The sequence below is a fragment of the Corvus brachyrhynchos genome, unplaced genomic scaffold (genome assembly GCF_000691975.1).
Source record: "Corvus brachyrhynchos isolate BGI_N302 unplaced genomic scaffold, ASM69197v1 scaffold331, whole genome shotgun sequence".
Taxonomy (NCBI): Eukaryota; Metazoa; Chordata; class Aves; order Passeriformes; family Corvidae; genus Corvus; species Corvus brachyrhynchos.
In genome coordinates, this window is record NW_008237229.1 from 539,251 (window position 1) to 565,773 (window position 26,523).

General features: G+C 39.6%; 1 protein-coding gene across 1 annotated transcript in view; it reads left to right on the plus strand.

The window, feature by feature from the left end:
• Positions 1 to 26,523, plus strand: part of RAB31 (RAB31, member RAS oncogene family) — a 45,824-nt gene that overhangs the window by 18,505 nt on the left and 796 nt on the right. Inside the window, exons 6-9 of the mRNA XM_017729434.1 lie at positions 1 to 51; positions 1,909 to 2,015; positions 5,669 to 5,778; positions 17,071 to 26,523. The exon at positions 1 to 51 is cut by the window's left edge and continues 33 nt beyond it; the exon at positions 17,071 to 26,523 is cut by the window's right edge and continues 796 nt beyond it. Of these exons, the coding sequence (XP_017584923.1) occupies positions 1 to 51; positions 1,909 to 2,015; positions 5,669 to 5,778; positions 17,071 to 17,168 (366 nt within the window). The 3' untranslated portion in view covers positions 17,169 to 26,523. The remainder of the gene's footprint in view (positions 52 to 1,908; positions 2,016 to 5,668; positions 5,779 to 17,070) is intronic.

Consider the following 26,523-nt stretch of genomic DNA (forward strand, 5'->3'; position numbering starts at 1 on the left):
TCCTGCGAGCTGGCCTCACCAGCCGTGATAGTGTATGATATCACCGAACAGGTAAGACCTTTGGGATGCTTTGTGCCTGTGTTAACTTCTCTATTTGGGCCTGAGCTGGAGTTAAACCCCACAATTGCAGAATTTAATTTGTATGGGGTGTATATGCTTTGGTTGTTTATGTAGATCTGGGTGGAGGTGTCCAACTGCCTTAAAACATTAAATAAAAAGTCCTGCTTCTGTGTTGTTTCAACTTCATGTAGACAAAAGGTTGGACAGTGCATTTTGTTAATGTTTCTTTGGGTTTCTTCTGGCTAAGTAGACAGGATTAACATCCTGCAACACCCCCTACCACCACCACCTATGTTCTCTGTGTGGAGTTGAATTTTTCCTACAAAAAGCAGCTCTTAGCTTTATCAGCTGAGCAGAAATTATTTGCATATTACTGATTTTAAAACTAATTATTTTTATCTAAGCATATTAATTTCATGTTTGTATTGCAGGCATCGTGTCTTAATTTTGAAACTGGTAATGAAATAATGAGTCTCTGGCCTTTTGTCTCAACATTATTCATTTGGAATGAAAATTGTATTTTTAGGTCCCTAACTTCTCTGGCTCATTTCTCAGGCAGAGGAGGCTAGGAGATTCCAGCTGAATGCCTCTTTCACTGATTTTGGAAGAAACCCCTGCTGATGTAGCTGAGTTAGAGACAGTGCTAATGGATGGATGGCCAGGACAGTTCCCTAGCATTTTATTCCTTTCTTGCCAATTGCATTATTTACTGCTAAGTTGAGAGGGCTGGTTTGGTTCCCCAGTGCATTAGTGTAATGATCTGTCACTGCTGGTGGTGGTCACTGTTGTGCAGCAGTGCTGTTCTCCACTGCTAATGTGCCAGGAAAAGGTGAGGAGGAGTGAATCGTGCTGGATTGATACTTTTGATTTAAATATCTTACAGCTGATCTTGTAATATATTGTAAGAATGAAATTTTGTTTTGCCAGCCTTTCTCCAAGCTTATATGCAACAGCTCTCAGGATAAAGAGGAGGAAATAGGAGAGGAAGGTTGATTTGCATTTCACTTTCTGATGCTTAATATTCAGTGTTAATCATTAAAGCAGAATGGATTTTTTTTTCCCCAAAAAATTCAGCTCTACCTTCTGTGATACTGATGCAGCTATTGCTGATTTAGACACAACTGTCACGTGCATTTCTGAAGGGGAAAAAATTATTTACAATATATTTGGGAGCTCGCTTTGTCAGTAATAATTTCAATTGTGCATTATAATTAGAATCTCCAGAAAGAAGTGTGATCTTAATCCTACTACTTCACTAGTGTAAAGAAATAGAAAAATTACTATTAAAAGGTAGGTAGCATCAGAGAGAGTTTGATTTTTGTGCTTGGAGGGGAAGAAAGCCAAGTGAATCATAACCTCTCTCTTCAGTTTCCTAATGAGTAAATTGAGGTTTACCAGATCACAGATTTGGAAATGTAGGGAGGTGGGCATCACAGTGGAAGCTCTCCTGGATATTACCAGAAATATGACAGTAGTTGAGATGGTAGGCCACTGGACAGAAGTGAATTAGACGAATGAAGCTCACATTAAAAGTGAAGGAAATTAGCTACTGGATGAGCTGGGGTAGTTTCTTCATCACTGGAAGCTTAATATTCGGTGCTGCTTTGGAGTGGGGAGGAGGGGAAGGGGAAAAGAGGAGAGCATCCAAGTTGAAGAATTAATTTGAAGAAGTCTTATGGCCTAGAGCTTGAAAAGCAAATTGCATAGATAAATGATCTTCTAGTCTTGTGATCTATATAATTATTTTAGCATTAATACTGTCAAAGCTGTACTCCTCCACTTTAAAAACAGGCAAATACTTTGGCAGAAAGCGTGCTGGTAGCTTACTTTGTTATTTCTCTGATGTAGGATTCATTTCATACTTTGAAAAAATGGGTGAAAGAACTAAAAGAACATGGTCCTGAAAACATTGTAATGGCCATCGCTGGAAACAAATGTGATCTTTCTGATATCAGGTAATACCTGCTGTTGTTGTTTTCATTGCAGTAACTATATTGTTTCTTCCCTTCAGGTAACAATTTTGCTTCCTTGTTATAATAGTATATAATTTTGGCCACCTATAATAACATCAGTGATTCTAGCAATGCACAACCTTAACAACAACAGCACAACCTGAATTATGTACTTTTTTTAACCTCCTTTTTACTGCCTTTCCTCTGTATTTGTACAATCTCTACATCCTTTATCTGCTGAATCGTTGGGAATGGAAAAGGGTTCTCTTTTTTTTTCCTTACTTCCTTCCATTCAGTTAGAAGGTGCAGAATGTACTAAGTGATGAGCAAAACCTGTAGTGTAAAGCTGAGAGGGTGGGCAAGAGGTAGAAAAATATTAATCACAGAACTCTGAGAACTTGTGATTTGCAAGAACTGGAACTGTTTCATAATACTGGATGTAGAGGGTGTATCTTGGGGGTTTTTTGGAGAGTAACCTCAAGTAAAACTTTTGTCACCTGTGTGAAGCAAAGAACCTCCTAGATAAAAAAAGAGGGGAGGGTTGAATCCACACCCCTGCAGAAGAGCTGAGATAATACTATTTGGAATGAGAGTGAAGCTAGAATCACTCTTCTGCTTGTTAGCTCTATTTTGGATTTGCATTTATCCTTTCAGGAACTGGAAGCACATTCTGCTGTACAGTAGTGATTCTGTGTGTCAGTCCATGACTATTATTTCTTGCTTCATCTGTGAGTACAAACTCAGTGATCATATCTGATGCTTTCCCCTTATGACCTTATAGGCTCTCATGGTTGTTCAAATACATACCCATATGTTTCGTTATCGTTACTTTGGCCCAGATTCACCAGGGCTCTGGAGCATGTGTGTAACTTCAAGTAAGTGCTGCAGTGCTTTATTGAATCAAGGCCTACATGAGGGTTTGACCTGTGTGGGTTTTGTTTTGTTCTCCCCTCTGCCACTGTCAGACATGAACCAACACAAAGCTGCAGCCCACTGCTTTCTGTAAGTAGTGAACAAGCCCTGATTCTGGAAAACTTCTGGTTTCTGTTGGGCTAAGAATCAGGGACACAGATGTATTGGCATTTCCTACATGGTGTTGTGATATGCTGGTCAACATGGTGAAACTGAGTCCCACAAGACAAAAATTTCCAAATGCGAAGGACGAAAAAAAGAGGAAAGGATGATTATAAAAATAAAACCAAAAGCCAGTTAGCACAAATCAGGCGTTTTGGTTGCTCTGAGAGTCACTTTTAAATTTATTGCTTAAGTGATCCCAGCAATACAGTTACCAGATTAACTCAAGGGTAATACCTGCAGAGACGGTGACAAATGGCAGCAATTGCAAATGAGTCCCTAACCAGCCCTCTTCCTGCTTTTGGAAGTATTTGCCATACAGCAAGCTCTTAAATGCTGTTGCACCAGAGGCAGGTTGAAGACCAAAAAAATCCTGCATCCCAGAAATGTTGTGAAAGTACTGGGGTTCCTCACAGAGCAACTGGGATCTGTGATCTTCCCACCATGTTAATATCAACCGCTATCTGTAGTTTACTGATTGCTGATCATCCAGTTCTTGCTCCTGTTCAGCCAGTGCAGTTCTTCTTTGCACAAATTGTTTTGCTGTGTGAATGGTCCTCATTGTACTCCATGGGCTAATGTCTCTTAATCTTCTTGGTTTTTATGGGAGAGGACTTTTTTTCTCCCCATAATTATGAATAGTTTTGGTAATATTTTTTTGTGCAGTTGTTCTTTCTGCATCCCCCCAATCTTTTTTCTTTCTGAACTTACCCAGTGATGTCCAGCTAAAGAGATTTTGGTGGAAAAATAGAGAGTAGACTATCTCATATGTGATGTATTTTCACAATTCTTCCAGAAATCTGATTTATGCAGTGCATGCAGCTGTATGCATTCTCAGTCTGCTTTATGCCTTCAGATTTACTTCAGTAAAAATGGTTTTAGGTGAAACTTGTCACCAATTTATCAGATTGTTTCCAATGAGTAGAAAATACACATGCCTTTAGGCACAGAGAATTTAAAAATAAGATGATGTGAGCACACAAGAGCAAGCTGCTGTTTGTATGAATATTTGGCGTCTCCTCTTGGTTTTGTAGAGCTTTTGGCAGATGTTTTGCTGGATATCAGAGAGACAGCTGCTTTTAAGACCAATGTGAATAGATGCAAAACAGGTCAAGCTGACCCAGTTCAAGTTGGTTTGATTCTGCCATCTCTGTTAGTGTAAGAGATAATGTAAGTAGGAATGAATGTATTTCTCATAATTATTGACTGTGTTACCCTCCCTGTTTAGCATCTAGAATTTGATTTTGAGCTGCCAAGATGTATTTGGAACACTTAGGGGTCACACTGCTTTTCCTTGATGTTGTTAATAGGCTATCAGCAATTCTTGGTGCTCTGTTGAAGTAAATTTCTTCTCTGCTTCGAAGGAATTTCTACAGATCCTTGGTTAAGAGTATTCAGGAGAATTTTGTGCTCAGATCGTCACTCTATGCATCCATAATATTTCTTTATTCCATGATTTATCTGGACTTCTGTAAATCCTTTGACACAACAACATCCCTACAACACCCTTCTCTCTCAGCTGGCAAGAGATGGATTCAATGGATGGACTGTTTGATGGATAAAGAGTTGGTTACACTGTCACATCCAGAGGGTAGCGGTCAATGGCTCAGAGTCCTGATGGACACCAGGGGTGTCCCTCAGGGATCCATATTGGGACCTGTGTTATTTAATACCTTCAATAATGACACAGACAAAGGGATTGAGTGCACCCTCAGCAGTTTGCTGATGACACCAAGCTGAGTGATGTGCTTGACACACTGATACTGAGAGGAAATAGTATAAGAAGTCTCTGGATTGGTACATTGGAGCTGTGGGGTGAAGTAGTTGGTGCAGATTGCTGTTGCTCCAAAATCAGGAATAGAGGTGGTTAAAGATAGCAGCGTACACGGGCAGATCCACCTTTGCCACGTGGCTCAGGGAGATACAAGGCCAGCACAGGGCTTGCTTGTTTAAAGCAGCAGTCTTTTGCATGTTGTAAACTGCGTTTGCCAGCTTTTGACATATGAACTATTGGTTGCAAAATGAGGGTGTTCTACTTGTGATTTGAAGATGGTGTCACTTTGGTGAAATGGCACAGAATGGTGTCTTTCCCCAGTGAACTGTCACTCACAGATTGCTGTTGCTGATGTGCTCAAAGTCGGTGGCTTTCATATTTATTTCAGAATCTCTCGTTTCCTTGCTGCTTGCAAAGACCAAGACATACGATGCTCTTACCATTTTCATCCACAACAGTTGCACCCTATCTTGCTTGAACATTTGGCATGTAGAGAATGCTTTTCTCATCATAGTCAAATATAAAATATGAACAAATGTGGTTTTCTTTAAATTATCTTCCTTTTCTCAAGGCATGGATTCAACAGCAAATCCCAGAAATCTGCAGATTGATCAATTTTGTTGAAATCTTGATATATTTGAATAAGATGATCTAGATGCCATATGAAGAAAGATAGTACTGCTTTTACAGAGAAGAGCGTATTAATGTTTTTCTGATCAGGCTGTGTTTGGGGTTGTTTAGTGTTTTTTCCTAAATTTTTTTTAAGATTTGGTTTCTTTTATTTATAAATGTTTTAATTTTTTTCAAGGGAGGTTCCTATGAAGGATGCCAAAGAATATGCAGAATCTATAGGTGCAATTGTTGTTGAAACCAGTGCAAAGAATGCTGTTAACATTGAAGAACTTTTTCAAGGCATAAGTAAGTAAATGTTCCCTTTAATTAATTAATTTTGATTGTTTAGAGGTTTTCTCTAAATAGCTGTCTGTTTCATGTCTATAAACTACTTCCCCAAGGACATCAATAAATCCCACAAAGCCTGTGGTATGGCTGCTATTTATGCAGATGTAAACTAAGAACAACTTTGAATACACCAGAGCAAAACATAGTAGATACAGGGTAAGCCTGTTCCTTCTAAATCTGTATATAAATCCTGACCTGAGTCACATCTGCTGTTTCAGACCAAGCTTGCTGTAGAGGCAATAATGTTGATCTTATCATCATGTTGCTAAAATCTTAAATGTTGATAAATGCTCCTGGAGGGCATTGGTAAGTAGAAAGTAGTCATTGCTGTGGAATACATCAAAAAAACCCCAAACAGATAAATTTCTCTCCAGGCATTCTAAACATGATGAGACTGGCACTTGTCATGACTGTCTTGTTCAGTTTTCCTTCCAGGGATTCCAGTGCTGGTCACTGTTTGCAAGTGGGAAGGACCTTGCAGGGTTGAAAGGGACCTCACGAGACTTTGAGTCCAACTTTCTGCCCAAGCAGACTTGGTAGTGAATTCAGACCAGATTGCTCAGGCCATTGTCTGGCTGGGCCCCAAAGCAGAGGTTCCACAACCTCCTTGGGCAGTTGTTTAAGTAGTCCTCACAGTGATATCCTCACATCAAGCCAGAACCTATTCTCATTCAATTCGTGCCTTGTCCTGGGTGCACCTCACTAAAGAGCCTGGTTCAGTTTCTCAGCAGCCCTTTTCCATGGGTACTGACAGGCAGCTTTGTGGCCCACCAAAGCCATTTTGTCTCCAGGCTGAGCTGGCCCTGTTTCCTCAGCCTCTCCTCACAGGGCAGGTACTCCAGCCCTCCCTGACTTGCAGCCCTCCTCTGAGTTTGTGCCAGCTTGTCAACATTTTTCTTGTATTGCAGGCCCAAAGCAAGTGTGACCTAGCTGGTGTTAGACCACATCTAAAAGGGGATAACCAGTGTGCCCAAGGTTCTGTCTTGGCTCCTGTGGGTTGCTGCTGGCTGTCTATGCTGCCAGAGTGCGCTGCTGGCTCATGCTCAGATTGCTTCCCTCGGGTCCTTTTTGGGCAGAGCTGCTTCACAGGCAGCCAGTCCCCAGCCTCTCTCATAGCCAGGGGCTCTTCCTTCCCACAAGTTGTGCTTGGCATTTGTCCTTTCTGAAGTACGTAAAGGCTCTAGACTGTAACATCCCAACTTGGACGTACCAGGGTGCTGTAGGGGGAAGTATCAAAAGCCTTGCCAAAGTCAGGGTAAACAACATCCAGTGCTCTCCCAGTCATGCTGTCATTGAGGGCAGCCAGGATGGCTGGACATGGTTAACCCTCCATAAGTCCATGCTGACTGGTCCTTCACCTTCTTGTGCTCAGAAGCAGCTTCTCAGAGGATTTGCTCTGTGGTTTTCCCAGGAAGCAGAGTGAGGCTAACCAGCCTGTAGACCCATGGCTTGTTATTGCCCTGTTTGAAGACAGATAAAACATTCACCTTTTTCCATAACCTTTCAAAAACAACAGGGATGATAAAGAATGGCCTTGCTCCCTATGCATCCTCAGGCTTGTATGGGTTAAGATTTCTTAAGAGCTTCTGATCTTCTTCCTTGAAAGGTCTGATCTTCTTCCACTACTGGTGTTTCTTCCTCTCCCTGAATCCTGTTTTAGGGTGCAGAGACCTAGGAGACAGCATGTCCAGACACTCAGCCTTGTTCCCCTGAAGTTATTTTATTTTATTTTGTTTTATTTCACGTATTTGTAGTCAGCTGATGTTATCTAGCACACTTTACCTGAGATGGGGCCTGTTCAACTGTTTGTTTTGCTTACATGGGATGTATTTGAAATAGCTAATGAGAACCAGTATTCCTAGAATACACTACCATTCTTTTGCCTCCTTTAAAAAGGAGGTGTGTGCTACATGGCTGTCTGGAGGAACTAGTTTTTTGCTGTGATAGTTTACTTGTTTGTCTGCATCTGATGGTTGTGGATGTTCTTGCAGAGGAACTCATTCTTGCCACGTAATTAGATAATTAGTTTCCATCTTTGATAGGCATTGCTGCAGCTGGCGGTGTGCACCGTCCCTAATAATGAATATAATAGATGAGGAAAATCAGCTAAATTAAGTTTAGTATGAACTAGATACCCAGGCAAGTGCACTTAATTCCACAGGCAATTACTTCTATATATAGAAATATTTGGTCTCAGTGGATCTATGTGTGACCTTATCAAACACTCAGCAGAGAGAAAGGAGAGAGTTGGTAGAGTATGTTGATAGAAATATAATGGAAACCAAGTGAAAAATGCTTGATTAGCAGTAGAATTAATTAGTGTGGTTGTGACTGGGCAGAGGGTATGGATAAGTAACTTTCTGATGTTTTACACCACTTCAGTCTTGCTGCAATTTCCAAAAAAGTCTGTCTCTGCCCAAGTTGCATAGCAGCATTTCTGCCTTTTCATAGTATGAAACCCTCCTGTGGCCGTATCTCCTACCCTGTTGACTAATTTTGTTTGTGTGGTGCCCTAAAAGTCATGCTGCAGCCTTAGTTTTGCTTTCATGCTGCCTGAGAGCTCCTGCCCTTCTCCCTGTGCTGCTTATGAAGGGCATGGTGCAGCTCCCTGGCCTCTGAACAAGGAAGCAGCAATTTCTTTTTACCTTGGACTTTGCAGGTAGACTGTATGTGTTGTCTGTTTTACAGTCGAGGTTTGAAAGGATATTCCAACATGTGTGGAGAATTTCTCTATTAAATCCTCCTTGAAATCGATTGCCCAAGCACAAAGGGTAGACTTCATTTTATTTTAGCTAAAAAGTTTACCTCCTTCTTGCCTATGCTTTTCATTTCTCAGGGGCATTTTAACATAAATATTTTTCCTTTCTGAGATGTCTAACAACTGTTTCTTTCCAGGGATAATGTTGTGAATGGAGTGGTATAGTATGATAGAAAAAATGTACTCATAATGATAGAAAGAAGGTGTAAAGAAAAAAAGGGGAACTGGGATGTTTTGTTGATAGCCAGATAAATCTTGGAAAAATTACAGAGATTATAAAAAGTTTGCTTCATTTCTAAGGTTATTATATTACACTGTGCTTAAAATATTTTTTAAATAAGTTTGTCTCAGAATTTGAGGATTTGGCTGCTTAGAGGGATGTCTTCATAGCACGGTCTCAACACAAATCCATCATCCTTAATTTGTCTCAAGAAAATACAAGATGTGAAAGACTAGAATCAGTAAAAGTTTCTGATCTTTTGAAAATGGGTCAAATTTGGCAGGAGAGGTATTCTGCAGTCCCTGTACTTGGGCAAATAAGGCTGAGGAGGCACTGAGCTTGGGAGTCAGCAAAATCAGTGTTCTCTGCACTGGGGAGTTTGTGCTGAGCTGAGTAATGGGCTGCATGCAGCTCCTGGGTTCTGTTGTACCCATGGGATTTCAAACGGTAAGCCACTGCACTTAGCCTGGGTTTGATTAGCAGTGCCTGGCTGAAAGCTTTCTGTGATTGTGAAATATCACGTGACTGATTTATGTCTCTGTAAACATGAAACGAATATTTTTAATACAGTTGTATATTCCCAATTTGAGCTAGATTTTTCCCAATGTCTTTCTTTAAAGGTTTTTGACATAAAAAGGGCTTAACAGTTTAGTGCTTTTTCATTTGTTCTAGTAATTCTTTCTTAATAGCTGTTTCTATAGGAACAAATGTTATTAACTTTTTATTCTCAGCCTTAAAAGAATCATAGGCACAGTGGCTCCTTGTTGCTAGTTTATACCTTGGCAGCAGCAAAAATGCCAGGGATGTATTATACAATAGCGGTTTAATAAAGTTGTGCCTGTGCAGGGGGTCGTACCCGTTCTGTATTGCCCCTTCTTGTTTGTGGGACTTTAGCCCACTGACCTTTGCTTGTGCCTGGCTGGTTTTCAAAGACTAAACAAGCTGCCCCACGTGTACTATCATTAAGTGGCAATCAAACCCTTGCAATTCTCAGACACCTGTTCATTTACCAGCTCAAATAAGCCTTAGCTACCTTATTCAAATCTGGTACACACCCAGCTGTTTCTCTTCAGCCTGTGTGTGTTGCCTGCTACCTCAGTGTGAAGGTGCCCCAGATAGGAAAGAGCAGATTACATAAAAGCCACCCTGGGTGCACAGCAGAGCCGAGGCTGTGGGTCCCAGGTTTATACCAGGCTGCATCAGGAGCTCCAGAGGGGAGCAGGCTGGTGGGACAAGCAAGCCACTGAAGAATACCTAGCCAAGTGAAGCATGACATAAACTTGTGTTTAAACAAAACAAACAAAAATGTTACGGCCATGTGTTATTTTCTTTAAAGTCTGGAAAATCATAGGACCATAGAATGGTTTGGGTTGGAAGGGACCTTAAAGATCATCTAGTTCAACTCCCCTACCACAGGCAAGGATGCCACCCAGTACCTCAGGTTGCTTAAGGCCCCATCCAACAAAAGTGGGAGATTGGTGTGCTACCAAAGTGGGCAAGATTGAAGCATTTCAGCATTTTCTGTTGAGGGTGAGAAGAAAGTGGAGAAGAACGTTGTCAGAACCACGCTATGGAGACTGTGCAAAGAGTAGTTAGCATGCTTGCTCTTACTGATGCTTGTACTATGAGAAGGAGAGACAGGCTGATGTTTAAAAATCCAGATAAGAACATTCTTCCTAGATGAAGCTTCCTAATGAGAGCAGAATTTCTGTCTTGGGATTCAGCCTTTCATGTGGTAAATGCTCAGTTATAAATGTATGAAGCTATTGATTTTCTGATGCCTTGCCAGCAGCTCATATATTGAATATTTAATGTAACCCAAATACTTGTTTCCTAGAAGTACTGGGAGATTAAAAGAACCAAATCAAACTCAATCTCTAGTTTACAGTTTAACCAGTTGTATACTGGACAAACTAAAGAGGAAAGTATGAAATACCTGTGGAATGGGGAAGGGATCCTTTCCAACAGACATTCAATATTTGCACTGACTCAGATGGGTGAAATTGCAGATTAACAGTCTTCAAGCTTTGTGAGTGAGTATGGTGGTTTTCATCCTTTTATCTGTTGATCTGCAGATACCTGTGAAGTACTTTGAAGAGGTCTATGAAAGATGTTTTAAGAAAAGAAAGTACATTTAGGTTACAAAGAAATTTCACGTATGTCAATTTTTAAGGTAGTCCAAACTCATAACTGAATTTTTGTAGGGGGTGTGAAAGCATGGAATAACATTGTCCAAACTTACATCTGAGGTTGTTATATTCTTTACAGTTTATGTTCCCTGTGTTCCAGGATTAGTTGTCCTCTTGCTTTCGAACTTTAGTGAATAGAGCAAAACTTACTGACCTTTAGACTATTCCTATAGTTAAACATGTGGGGTACTGGATTTCTCTCCAACCAAGGAGAGCTCTTCAACTTAAAACAGTAGTAAATAAACTAACACAGCCCAAAGTTAATTACAGCAGGACCTTGATTCAAGGTTGGATCTCTTAGTAATTAAAGTAATTAGGAATACTGTTGTTTACTTTGATACATGCAGGATTTAAATATTTGTTTGGGTTTTTCCTGGAGATTTTAATTAAATGAGCAAAATGTTGTTGTATTGCTGCTTCCCCTAAGCAAGAACTTGTGTCAGCAATCTATGCTTTTGCATTAAATAAAACCAAACCAAAGGCTTTAATTTCTTGTGTTAGATGCTCTTAGCTGTGCTATTAGGAGTATTAAAACAATTGCAACTTAACTATGTTTAGTTATGCAATAGATTTTATTGTAAAATTTATTGTGTTCCCGTGCATGAAAACTTACAACATGAGTAAATAGTCATCTCTGTCAATTGGGGAAATCTTAACCTCACTATAAGTATGGGGGGAAGAAAGAACTAGAGGCAGACTAGTGAGCCAAGCTTTATAACCCATGTGGGAAACTTCTAAAATACCACAGAAATGGGTTTCAGAGCATGAAAGAATGTGGGGAGATAGGAAATGGGACTGTCTTAAGTCCTACAGGTGCAGAAAACTGCCAAAACTGTTGGATCAGATGTGCCTGCTTCACTCTGCCTTGTCTTCACAGATGGCTGTTCTTTATTAATGAGGTTTGCAGGGGCTCATCTTGCTGTGGCACAGCTGGCAATTTGAGGAGGAGGTTCTGGCCATTGTATAGCTGTTGTACCACTGCTTGAAGAAGTTAACCTTTTCTCAGGTGAGCCATTAGAAAAGCTCACCTGAGCTCTGACAGCTGTCAGGCTGCTGCTCTGGGGCAGAGTGAAATGGATTTCACCTTCCTTTAGCCCCCTAAAAATTATGTTGTACATGATTTTCAGGAAAATGGAAAGAACAGCACAGAAAGCCACTGCATGGCATTCTGATTGCTTCTTATCCTTAGCAGAATTGTTGTTGTGTTAGATAGCAGGACTCTTGAATGGCCTGAAGTTGTGTCTGGGTTTAGGTTGGGTATTAGGAAAAGGTTCTTAACCCAGAGAGTGGTTGGGCACTGGAACAGGCTCCCCAGAGGAGTGGTCATGGCACCAAGCCTGGCAGAATTCAAGACACAGTTGGACAATGCTGTCAGTCATATGATGTGACTCTTGGGGTGTCCTGTGTAAGGCCAGGAGTTGGACTTGATAATTCTTGTGGGTCCCTTCCAACTCAGCATATTCTGTGAGCCTTTGGGACTTGACTTCATCATCTGGTTGTGCCAGCTCAGGTTGATCACAACACATCTGTTTCCACAGTAAATGAGTTATCTGTTCGATGCACTGTTGTGTTTGTCCCTTTATCAGCATGGTAACTGTTGCGAGTGTTTTACTCAGCCTTAATGCTCAGTTTGAAGGCTGATCCCAACCTTTCCTTTCATGCTAGTGAATGTCACAGCTTCCAACTGGAGCATCACATTCAAAAAGGAATAAAGAGAGCAGCTTTTGTTACTGTGATGATGCCTTCTGCTTCCAGCTGCAGCAGAGCAATCCCTGTCCGTATTTCTTCAAGTTCTGCTCAATGAGCTGTTACCCAGTCTCTGTTGTCTCTCTTGCTTCTCTGCTCCAGTTTTCATTTTTCTTCATCCCCATTTTGTTTATCTCTTATTCCACCCTCCCATTTCCCAATCTCTTTGCCTCTGGCACTCTTAGAACAGCAACGCCCACAATGCTGATTAATCTCTTAACAAATCTCAGATTCAGTAGCAGGAGTTGGAACTCTACCAGGCTTTGGAGAAGACTCTGACCTTCATCCTGGACTGCCTCAGCCCGACTCAAACATGCCAGAAAGGAGGAGATGCAATTGCTTTAGGGCTTTTCATCTGTTAATCTGGATGATTCACTTCAGAACTGTGACATTTTCTGTAACCCTACATTTGAGCAGTCTCTTGTGACACTTTTTATTTTACACACTAGTGTTTATTGGAATGAGAGAATGGAGGACACCAAGACCTCTTTGGGAATGCGCAGAGGTGGATGGTTACAAAACAATTTTGTTGCACAAAATCTGTGAAACATGGTCTAAACCTTAGTGAAATGAAACCAAAATATATAATCATATATTTAATAATAGTGCAAAATCAAATTTTAAATTGCAGTCAGCAACTTAGTCTGTAGGAATATCAGCAATAGGAACCATATGGGACTTTTATACCACCTCAGTAATATTTTATCTTCGAGTTCCTCATTTCACCAGTTCAGCTGCAGAATTCTTAGATAAATGTGCATGCATTCCTTGTGATTAACTATTTCATCTGGAATCCTAAGACACACTCCTGGAGATCTTTGGCAAGCTGGCGAGTTGTGTCCTGCTCTTCAAAACAGGGCGAAGACTGTTTGTGGTCTATTTTGTCATCTTAAGTCAAGCAAGAGATGAGAAGAGGTTGTCCTTAGAGGGTGTGAATGCCCCATCCCTGGAAGTGTTCAAGACCAGGTTGAATAACACCCTGAGCACACTGATCTAGTGAGTGACATCCCTGTCCATGGCAGGGGGGTTGGAACTAGATAATCTTTAAGGTCCCTTCCTACCCAAACCATTCTATTAGTCTACAAGTTCAATCTCTCATGGTCCTTTTAAGCTGACTCAATCTTTACCAAGCAGTCTTCAGTTTGAAGAGGGATTGCCTTAATGTTTTTATTTCTTCAGCATGAGAATTGCAGGGCTGGATGTCAGAGGACTGCTGCTTCTTTCTGACATAACCTGCATGAAAGAAATATCCTACAGCATTATTAATTTATGGTATTTGATACTGGGGTATTTTTTATTGCTCTGGAACAGAGACTATGGATGCCAGTGAGATACAAATTTTAAATGAGTATATACTTTCCAAAATTAATTCAGTTTGTGACCTCTGTTGATCCTGACTCAGTGCCAGCTATATTTGAGTTGGTGTCAGCAATATTGATGCCGTATTTATCAGAAGCTGAATGACAAGATGAGATGATCACAGTGCTTTTAGGTGGCAGTAGTGATTGAGCTAGGTTAGAAGCAGGAAGTGTAGGTGCAAGCTCAGCATTTCACTGCTCATCCTTAGTGTTCTGTTGTTGCTTGGGCCTTCCTCTGTTACATTGCCTACTGTCAAGGAGGTCTAGGGAAAAAAGACAGTTAGATTTCTGACTGATTTTTTTATTCACTTTCCCTGATGCCTAATGAAAAATCACTGTATCATTTGCTGTAGAGCTGGTTCTCAGTTGTTAGACTGAGCTTTATGCTCCAAGGTAGTTACTCCTGTCATGGTAAAAGCTGCTTGGGTAAACTAAAATGATTCAACTTGATGGTTTTAATAATTCTGGTAATAAGAAAATAATAAATGAGAGAAGAATCACCCACTGAAAAAATATTCTCAAACTCGAAAAAGTAAAAGTTTAGACTGTTTAAACATTTGTTTCCTTGCATTGAGTTCAAGGAGGGGGTGGTGATACCAAAACAGCAAAAGACATGGCTAGTTCCTGACAAACAGTGCTTAAGTTCAAAGGCTAGAATAACTAACCAGCAAATAGGTCTAGAGATTTTTTTGTCTTTATTATTTATAGTTGTTATCTGCGTGGGTTTTATTGTTTTGAGAAATTACTTAAATGTGGGTGATTCTTAACAACATATATTGTGTCCTGGTCTGAACTGGACAAACTGCTTACTGACCTTGAAGCCTGCAAGGTTTTTGCTTCAGAGATAAGTTTGCCTGCTTCTTGGCATACACATCAGGAGTACTGTAGAAAAGACTTGAAACTCATAAGAAATATGAAAAGCTGCATGAAAAACAGATACAGTTAATGTCTTTGTTTAATGCAGAGTTCTAAAATGAAAGGCTAGTTTGCACATTAAAGCTCTTCTCTTCCAAAGTTACTGTTAGAAGAATCAAATGTTTAGAGGGTATTTGCTTAATGGGAGATTATGGAAACATGTAGATTCCAGGGGTTTTAGCTACACTGTGCTCTGTCTGGGTCAGATCGACAGGATTTTATTACCCTGGGAGTGAGTTGAAAGCACTTTGGAAGTGTTAGGTACCTAATGCAGAAGTTCCCTGCAGGTCTCTATGACGACAGCATTGCCTTCTTGGAAAGCCTCTCACAGATACCATGTTCTTCAGATTCTCTAGAGTTTTAAGAATTAGTGGATTCTCTTTGTCTCCAAACGAAGCCAACAGAACTAATGCATGTAACAGCTGGGTCTATAACCACCTATTCTGCTTTTTATTTTACTTTACAAACATGAAGTCTGAACGGAATGTTAAGCAGAATGTGAAGTTGATATTTTAGTGTCCTGAATAGAGTTCAGAATTGTAATGTCAGTGCTTATACATGCTTTGGCCCTCAAGATACACATTTTTCACTCTGTTGGACGAAATACAGTATCTTTACCTTAGTAACATGAGGATTTTTCCCTTTCTCATTCAGTTGTACAAACACACAAGATTATCTGCTTTAAAAGTCATACCTGTGCAGAACTAAGTGAGTAAGAGTAAATTTGAATCTTGGCCAAAGGTAATTTAAGGACAAGTTTTACAGATCAAATTTTGCTGTCTGATTTCATTGGGATTGGATTTTACCTGAATGCTTTTAACTCACCCACCCACAACCACTCCACCAAATAATTTGTAGGACTCAGGCTTCAACATAGGTACATAATTCATAGAACATTTGGTAAGAGAGAGCTGTGAATAACTGAAGCAAAGGACGGGGAAATCTAAACTGTAAAATCCACCTGGATTATGATGAGCTGTTCACAAGAACTCTGTGTTCTCTGAAAGTGGTATATAAGAAACAAGTGTTAAATATTTTAACTCATGTTACTTAACATGGGTAATGGTAAACCCAGGAGTAATTCATAAAAAATGGAGTCAGCTTCAGAAAAAAAATTTTAGGAAATCCACAAAATGATGAGAAAGTGCATTACCACGACTGTAAGATCTCAAGGTACTGATGGAGAGCTCGCACAAGGGTTTAATGCAAAAGCCAGATGCACACCAGAGAGAGACACAGGATGGATTGGACCTGGGAGAATCTTTTTTTTCCATTTATAATTCTTCTTATTAAGCACATTGTATGTTGTCCACTAATAGGAAGCCAGTTAGACAAAAGATGCAGCAGTACTAAAAGGGCATACAGGGGAGGGAGTTGGAGCAGTGCCCTTCTGCTCCAGGAGAGATCTCTAGCTCTCCTGTAATGGCTGAAATTCTTTCAAACACTTTAAATATTACTCCATAAGATGATTAAAAAATCAGGAGAGTTTGTGGGGGAGGGGGTGGTGGCGATGTTAAGTAATTGAAGCTGTCAGCTGGAAAGACGTGGGTACCCCTAGAAAGGAGGAAGGGATTCAATGGAAAGAACAGATCTATTTTTCTTTGTCAAGTAAAGGCACCATGTGTTTAGTTACAGTGCTGGGTAAAACTCCAGTGTGCAAGGACTAAATGGCATGCAGATTTAGGACAGGCACAATGTCATTAAACTTGCACCATTCACATTTAAATGGAATTAGGAGAAGGATTAGAGTTTTCTCTTTCTAAGTTGTAAGGAGCTCAGTAAGATAACTATTTTTTTAAAATACATGGATAATATAATTTCAGTGTACTTCATGCCTTCTCAATAGCCTTATTTCATTTTTTTTAATGTGAAAGTCTTTTTTTATAAGCAGGATACAAGGAAAAATATTCAAGGTATGGATGTTTGTTAATTTTCTTGTGAAGTTTCACTTATGCATTTTAGAATCTGTAAGTCATTCTTATGCAACCTAAATTCTTCTGTTACCTGCACAGGTGTTGTTCTTGTATCAGGAAAATTGAACTCATGTCTCCTCATGTGTTTCAGGTCGGCAAATTCCACCCTTAGATCCTCATGAAAACAGTAACAATGGAGCAATCAAACTTGGAAGGCAGACTTCACAGACGGGTAGGCGGTGCTGCTGACCCAACTTTATCTTTTTAGGTTTACTTGAAAAACAGCACCATTTGCTTTTTTTTTCACTGAGAAAGGACTTTGTGGTCTCAGTGACGTGGCTCCTTATCTTGAAAGCAGTAATTTCAACACTTCCCATGAGCAATAACACAAGGACCAGAAGCAGAAGGCTTTACTTCAAAGGGATTTTGAAAAACCCAGTTGGAAAATCCTCTCTAATATCCTGTCAAAATTACAGTGTCAAAGTACTCCGATTCTCTGTTTGAACCAGTGACTATTGGTTTTGGGGTTTTTTTTAATAAAAAGATCAGTTTATATATAAAATTCAGGTTTGCTGCAAAAACTTACCTTCTTACAATTGCAAAGTGGACTTGGCATGTTTTTAGAGTATTCTCTGTAATAATAGGGTGAAAAAAACCCCATAAAACCTGAATTTTGGCTTATGGTTTCTCTGCCATCTTTTTAGCTGGACTCTGCTTCACTATTTTTCTAAATCTTCAGCTTCATCTACTTTCAGTAAACATCAGCAAGAAATGGACTGAATTTGCTAACTAAAGAGAAAAAAAAGGATCCAAAGGATGAGCGAATGCAGTTTTTATGGACTGGAAGTCAAAATCTGTGTGAGGAAGTGCTGTGTATGTGGAAGACGGAGTTGTCATGAAGGGAACTGCTGGACCCCGTACAGTTCCAGTGTGCTTCAGAAAGAAGTGAAAATCCAGCCACTGTGCTGACTGGAATCACTCCCTGTGCAGGGTGTGGGCTTCAATAATTACTGAAAATGTAAAAAGAGCATAAAAACAGGCTTAATCTCCACTATTTACCAGGGTTCCTCCAAATCTGTGCCCCAGACCAAATTTGTCTCTGTTCAAAGTTGCCTGTTCCTTGGTTTCTGAAAGAGGGTGCCACAGTGCCCCACTCCTCATGGTCTCACTGCTGTGCTCCGAGAGGTCTTTGAGTTGGAAGAATGATATTTCTGTACAAAACCTGCATAAGAGAGCACAATATAATTTGGGGTTAGAGTCTGGAGTCTAATAAAACAAACCTGAATGTTTTATTTTGCTTACAAATAGAATTCCCTGAATTTGTGGAGTAGTCTCCTCAATTGTGTGGGGTTGTGGTGTGGAAGACCCACTGTGTGATATCTTTGAAGCGTGATGCACTTGGAAATGCAGTATAGGAAAAAATTCCTACAGAGGGTTATGAACTAGGAATAATGTAAAACTGTATGTGTTTTCCACTAACTTCCATCTGTTAAGAATGTGTGTGACTGAGATGATAAAATCCAAATTTATCTTCTTCATCAATTTCACTGGAAATGGGAATTAGAGTAAGAAATGTTGGATTCAAAACCAGAGCCCAGCCTGCATTCCACAACATTAATTTGTTCTCTTAGGAGGAAAATTGTGGTCACTGCACATTTTCAGGAGGGCTTATGAAAAGCAAACAAAAGGGAAAAATAACTTTACACAATAAATCATGAGTAGGCAGCCTAGAGCATGGTTTCCGTGTTGATACATAAAAAACCAGACCTTATTGGCTGGTTGTGAGATTGCTTAGATAAAATGTCACTAATTGTTAGGGCTTGAAACAGAGCCAGATAAAATCAACAGGAACATTTTGTCTCCAGATTGCTTGAAGTAGTATAGGTGGGAAATATCCCTCTGGATTTTATCTAAGAATCTACGCTGCATTGTTTTTTCACATATGATCAATTTCTCATATACTTTGGCCTCCTTTGGAAACACTCATACTAGAAAATATGCCCTTGGATATTTTGGGTAAACTTCCAGTTTTCAGGTGTGCTGCTATATGATCCACGTCTCTGACTCATTGCAGCAACTACTTTACTGATAGTCCAGGGTTATTTAAGTGAAAATTCAGTAATCATCATTGTTGATAGCTGGGAAGGGAGACAGGCTCCTTTGGGGAACATTTAATTCCATCCCAGTACAAGCAAGTCTGCCAGGGATGCCTGGCTCTTTCACTTGGCTGGGGAGGGAGAAGCTTAACCTGGCCTTCAGTGCTAAGGAAATACCAAACTTACCAACATCACAGGTTCATACATTTTATGGGGTCTATGACCAAATGCTGGAAGAGATCTGATTCCTCCTAAGTAAAACACAGTAAGAGGCTAGACCAGTTACCCAGAAAACAAGGTGAGATTGAACCCATGTTTTCAGAGGTGTCATAAACTTTAGTTCAACATATAGCAGATATCCATAATTGATTTTTAAGCTTTTGTAAATCAGTGTCACATATTCATATTTTTTTTAACATGGCATCTCAAAACTTACTAAATCCTAACTGAGATGTCTGAAAGCTTTGTAAGACAATTTTGTGAGTACCTTCTATGCTCTAATTTATGTTCGAACTGGCAATTGATGCTGATCTTTATGAGATACTGTCCTGAACAACCAGATCTCACAGCTGGCTTTGAGCAGTATGTGAATAAGAACAGGTTTATGAGTTAAATGGTAAAATATTTTAAAATTGAAAGTTTTTACAGTGGATCTCTGACAGATTTTAAAATTTGAATGGTGATTAAATAGGTTTTGCTTTTGGTGGGGCAAATCTAAATCACTTTATTCTGCTTTTAGACAAGAAAAATATTTAAATTAATAAGAATTCTGATTGTATAAGTTCTTGAGATTTGGGTTACTGGGAGCTTCAGTGGGGAAGTCTGAAGCCAGAAGAAAAATAACAGGCCAATATGCTGTGCAGAGCATCTCGCATTTTCTTTGAACACAGGGCTCACCTTTGACAGTGTTGTTGCCTCTCCGCTGTTTGTCAAAGCTAAGGTGCAGCTTTAACATGTCTCTTCAAATGGGGCAATGGCTTGTTATAAAAATAGTGATTTTAAAATGTAAAATTCATTATTTCTGCTTCCATTGGTCGCCTGTGTTGCTTGGAAAGTACCACCACCCTTCATAAACAGCCAGAAAAATGACAGAAAAACCCCCAATCTCAGAGTTGAAAGTTTCAGCAGCAACTGGAATTCCTCTTAGTAGTTAATGGCTGGTGAAAAGCTAAATTACTGTACTGGAGCACCTGACTGTGTAACTGATCTTCTCTAATAATAATAATAATAATATCAATGCTGCAGTTCTTGGTCAGCCAGCTGGTGCTGGGTTTCTCCAAGACTGATTTTCTCAAGAGAGCTGGCAGCAGGACTGAGGCGCAGGCTATAGTGCCAAGGGTATTTGGTGGAGCTTGTTTGCACCATGACTCAAGACTGTGACTGTCCAGTTGTGGGTGACTTGCTTTTCTGGCTTGTCGTGAACTAGTTTAAAAAACAAAATTATGAAGGAACTAGTTTCCGTATATGCTCTGCATATATGTGTGTATATAAGTACACTTTTGTATTGTTCTGCTGACATGTAGTGTTTTTTCACTATGTCTGGTTCTCATATACTACACATTGTATTCTGTAAGTACATTTTTTTGTTAATGATCATTTCACCTTTATGAACTTAAAGTTGTGGATCAAAGGTAGCAAGAAGATAGAGATACACATAGGTACAATTGTTGACTTGCCATTCTTGTGCGTGAAAATGGCATATTCTAGAAAATGTTTGTCTTGCAGACTGAGAAATCTAAAAAGGGTTGTTATTATTCAGGAATTGGGACTCAAAAGTAATAAAGTGACACTCAAAAGAAAAAACTTACTGTTTTTGCTCACAGTACAGCATGTCTATCTAAGGTGCTTAAATGTAACATGAGTCTGTATCAATACCTAAAAAACTTATCTGTCATCCCATGTTTCCACTAATCCTTCATGGCACATTGGGAACAAGTGTGGCTAGATAGGTTACATATGTGAGCATTCTGTCATCAGACTGTTTCAGTACAGTGATATATTTTACTTACCTACCCTTAATTATTTAAACCAGAGTCAGTGATAAATTGCCAGTTTAAAATCACCTGCTAGGTACTCTTCTGTTTTGTTTAAATAAGAGCTTTGATTGGGCTGGACCCACTTGCTTCATGTATGGGATGCTGCAATCTGTTAATACTTTACCTTCTGTTTTACATATTAACTGTATCATACCTAATAATATTTTTTTCCCTAAAATGTAGTTTTTGTGTTTTATTTAACCTACAATGATTAATGCTAATAAATGTTTTAAATGCCTCTGATTTGGGGATATCTCTGGTTTCAGGAAAGCAGAACAAAATAGCTCCCATTTTGCACATCATTTGCTCTTGAAAAAGGGCTGTCTGCAGTCTCTGGATTACTTGCCTGGGATTTAAATGCTGCTTGAAACATGTGTGACTGGCCTTTTAGCAGAAAGTGAATGCATTCCTGGGGGATCCTGCAGTCCAGGTGAACTCCAAAAACCAGAAAAAGAGGATCTGAAAATCCTTTTGCTAAGTTACTTGATTTATCCATTAGAAGAGAGTGATCTGAGTGGCCAGCATCTGCTTAGAAATTAAGAATAGTAGCTCTCAGTAGAAAGTGAGCTTCCAGTTACCAGTTGCTTTGTATAGCAGCAATAACTAGTATGGCTCATAAGATACTTCCTCTTTTGTATGTTTTTATTTTGGTGTACATTTATTTTTTCATCTTGCTTTGTGTCCCTCCCTCAGACTCGTGTCTAGGAGTTAAGAATTAACACTCACTTAAGAAGTATGCAGTATTTCATTCCTGTTAGTGTTATCATTTCAAGAGGTGTTTAACCACACCAACAGTTTGTTGCACTGTTTGGCTCATATTTTCAAACTTTTTACCACATCTGTGAGGACTATGAATGAAGAGCTGGGTTTTTTAAGGAAAAACAGGGGCTTTGGACTAAGACTTTTCTGATTACCATGACAAATTCGATACACAGCAGTACACAAGAAATACTGTAACTCAAATAACAGTACAGAACACCACTTTTCTGTGGCAATGAGAAACCAGTATTTCAAAGAGGTTTCATATGTTAGGAGTTTGGTTCCTGGTAGAAGATACCCAGCAGGATCTGTTCCCTGCTTCAAAGCAATTACAATGATCTTGAAAAAATTACTTATCTTACCTCCAGCTGTGCATAAACAAGAGGGAACCCAGGTACATAACTGTGAACTAAAAGGTGATGTACTTAATTAATGGAAAGCCTAAGTAAGCCCCTTAACTATTATCAGTATGTTGGAAAATCTGAAATGAATGCTGTTCTGTCCTTAGGTGTTTAAAGAGAATTTTGCCCCTGAATGAATCAGTCCTTGTGTTGTCAATGGGATGTTTTACATGGCTTGGAAGCATGTGCCTGTGGTGCTTTAGGTTAGCTTGGAGTTGAATTTAGTGATGAGAGGGGAGCTGTACAATTGGCTGGAAAATAAATCTCTGCTGCTTTCCTTTTGAAGATTGAAGTTTGTGTCTTGAGGTACTTAAGGAAAAGTATTTGACATTTTGGCCTTCAAAATCTTCACCACTGCAGCTTCAGTCCCTGCAAAGGGCATCACAGGACACCCTGCTGTGATCTCCTGAGCACCGCACTGAAATCAGGACAGCAAGGCTGATGAAATAGTCTGTGTAGCTACTTCATACCTCCACCCCCTCACCTAATCTGCAAAACTGTTCAGGCCACTACCAGGTTTTGCCTCCCTTCCCTGAAAGGAAAAGAGTAAGCTGCAGGATTACTATTTTTTTATCCCCCCTTGGTGTTGTTTTATACAAGGCTACAGAATAATTTTCTTTAAAAGCATTAAAACACTCATGGGAGGATAGATTACCTAAAGGTGTTGTACAAATGCCTTTGTTAATTGGTGCTGGTTACTCCCTAAGGACTTGACATCGGTGATAGGATGGATGTCTTCACTGTTTAATGCAGTTCTTGGCCATCAATAAGGTCCTCTTTTGATCTACTATTTTTTTCCAGATGGACCAGGGATAAAATCATTGCTTGATATAAATGCTCTCTCACTGTCCAAAAGTAAGACTTTTCACTAAAAACTATGAAATCAATAGTTAACCACATTTAGCAGGTTAAAGATCAGAAGGAATAAGTAATAGCATAATGTGGCATAATATAGCTTTTTTCATATTTATTTCGAATGGGTTTCCTCTGTTTCAATTAAGAAGAGTCCTTATTGCAAAGTCCTTATTGCCTGTATTTCTGATACTACCAGATGGTCTTGATGCAGATTAGTTTGCATTATCACTTACCACTGCTATGTATTTTGTACAAATAGGAAGACAGGCTCCTGATACTCAATCATTGTGTTTTCAAGACATAGGTGTAGAAGTGTTACTGGAATTGTTTTGTAACATAGACGTTGTGAAAACTTGAAAATAGTACACTGACAGAACTTGAAGTGTAAGAGACCTGTACAAACTTGCATTTAGTGTCACAGCAATTAACAAGTTTTTAATAAGATATCATTATTTAGTGTGGCGAAGAGAATTTTGAGGCTCCTGGTTAGGTATTAAGCATTTAGCAGCTTGGGAAAGATTTCTTTTTTCTGGCTGTTAGATTACTCATTTTTTATCCCTGAGACTGCCTGAAAGACTTAAAAAAAAAAAAAAAAGTTTTCTTTGAAAAGTACTGACCTTCTTTTCTCAAAACCTCCCTGAGAACCTGAGCTTTCTCTCTCCCATTATCTGTGAAAAGTTCTTTGAGACACACTTTGTTTATGATGAAACACTCAACCTTTCTCTTTGCTACATTGGGAATTTTAGAAAACAAAAACACCTTTCCCCTAAAGTCAATTTAATTCACATTTATTTCACTTAGTCAGTGCCACTCCTGCTCCCTCCACATCAGTAAAATACATATTTAAAGAAGAAGATAAATACCTAACAACTAAATCCCTATTCCCCTACATCAAGTAGAGTACCCTGGGGAAATGATCTGTTACAGACTAAAACAGAAATGATCCCTACGCTTCCAATTACATATTGACAAGAACCAATCAATAAGGAAGTCAGCTTACATGTCTGAGAGATGCCCTTGAGGGAAACGAACATCACATTCCTTCCTCTTGGTCAATATAACATGACTTGGGGAGCAAGTGATAGCATTGTTGTTACAGACTAAAAATAAATAAAAAAAATATTAGGAGGATAGTAACAGTTTCTCTTGACTTGTTTAATAGGGTTGAAATATAAGTTAATCACCTTATAAAAGTAACCCCTTTTTCCTGTCATCTTCAAAGACACTGGCAGCTTTGCTGACAAATATATGTTGGGAATTCTCACAGGGGTTTAGCAAGAAAGAGCAATGGATGCAGCCTGGATGACACAGTGCATTTCTATATTCTAGCTCTGCAAAAAACCAAGTTGTCACCAAACCTATAGAATCTCTACCAAATACCCAAGTTCTTGTGTGTGTTCATCACTCATAATGTGGGACAATTTTGCACCATAGATATTTACCAAAAAAAGCATAAAATGTATAGAAGGAATCTAAATAAGCCCTCAGAAAGAAGGACATTCCAAATAAAAATGTAACTTTGATGTGCTATTTCTTGAGACAGTCAGAAACTCAAATGCGAATTAAATAGCTTTCCTGGCAGCATTCCCTTTAGAGATACTGTTTGTCCTATGAGTTTTGCCACACTCTCTAAGTCATTCCTGATTCTCAAGGAAAATTTGCTTTCAAAGTGGCAACCTGAACTGCCTGCTGGCACCCAACCAGCTCCCCTCCTACACCACAACCTTTGACACCAGAATGGTTCTCCCCATAATCTCAGTAAGAAGGAACAGAAGTCTTGAGATATGCTGGAAATATGAACTCATATTGATGTAGGAAAATGTTTCAACAGATTAACTTGTTTACTTGTGACAAACATACTAGAAAAGGAAACATTTTTATATATTTTTTTTCCCCCCCACCGGTATTTTTGTTTTTTTCAATGTTTTAGGTGGTGAAATTTCTGAAGGAGAAATAGGTTTCTTGGAATGAGGATGAAGCCAGAATGTCTTGTTGATTACAAAGTTCTGAAGAGGGAAAAGAATGTTTAGAACTGAAAAGAAGGGACACAAACATGAAGATGTCCTACCCCAGGTGATACTCTTCATGGTGGGTTATAACCCCACTGAGGTGATAAGAAACAAAAGCCATGTCTGAAGTACAAAATCTGGATTTGGGGTAAAAAGGATATCATATTCTAAGTGGTCAGAGTGCATATACACTCATTTCATGGCATAGCCACACCACCTTAACACTTCTGTTACTTGAGAACCCTAGCTAATAAACGAGCATAAACAAACACAAGATTAGAGTACATCGGGTGCCTATGCTCCACCTATAAAAAAATGATACCGTATCTTTACCTGTGGGTATGCCTGAATTTACCAAGTGCAAAGTCCACAGAGTAAAAGACGATGCCCATTCATGTATGCATGACACACCGGTTACTGAGTTGGAACTCTGGACAAAGGGCTTTGGCTAATACATTCCAGTACGTTTATGTAGCCACCTTGCCTGCATGGTTTAGCTTTTCATGAAGGTTGATGTTGTCTGAATGATGTCTTGGAATGATGGGTGGTTTTGCACAAATTGTTCCAGAGAAGAATAAAGAAGAAAGGATGAGGTGGTGATAAATGTATCCAAGAAGATTTACATTGACTGATTTAACCACAGCATGTAGTATGTACTTAAGTAGTCGCTGCTGGCAGTATAAAGGCTTTACAAAAACACAGCATCCATCACTGAAGTGTAAAATGGAGGGATTTTTATTTTAATTCTCCCAGGAGGAAATCGATGCCTTAGAAAATCCGCAAGGCTTGAGTCATCAAGTCATCACTATCAGCGGGCATGTCTTTCAGACACTTCACCTTATCTCACTGTGACTCACACACCAGGGAAAGATGCACACCACGGCAAAAAATTGCGCCCTCCCCTATGTGATAGGCACAGCTGAAAAAATTACAGGACCTGAAGCAACTACTAGATTAGAAGGAGAGCTGCCATCTGAGTAGCCTGTTTCTCATCACATCCATGACAGCGAGGTAGGGATGTCTGGGAGCCACAGGTTTCAAAGCTCTAAGAAAGTGGTTACTTAGCTCTTTGGCAAAATGACTCAGCCCATGTCTCTGGTAGTGCAGGAGAGCCTGCAGTTATTGAGGCTGCTTTCTGACAGGTCTGCTTTCGAAGGCAGCTAGTGTTCCTGGTGAAATGGTGCCAGGATTCCCATGAGGAGTCCTAATTTCTCACGAAGTTCAAGGAAAGACGTGATCCCCACCATTTTCAACCAGCTTTGCAAATTTTCCTTCCATTTAGTGGGAGCTCCAAGGTATAACAAAATCCTGGATGTTAGATAATTCCAATGTATATTTCAAGCCAGGCAGCCACAGGCAGGAAATCAGACTTCAGGAACTTGTGATTTTCTACCGGTGTCTTCAGATCATTCTGGAAATGTAAGGAGGCTGTGTTTCAAGCTAGGCCA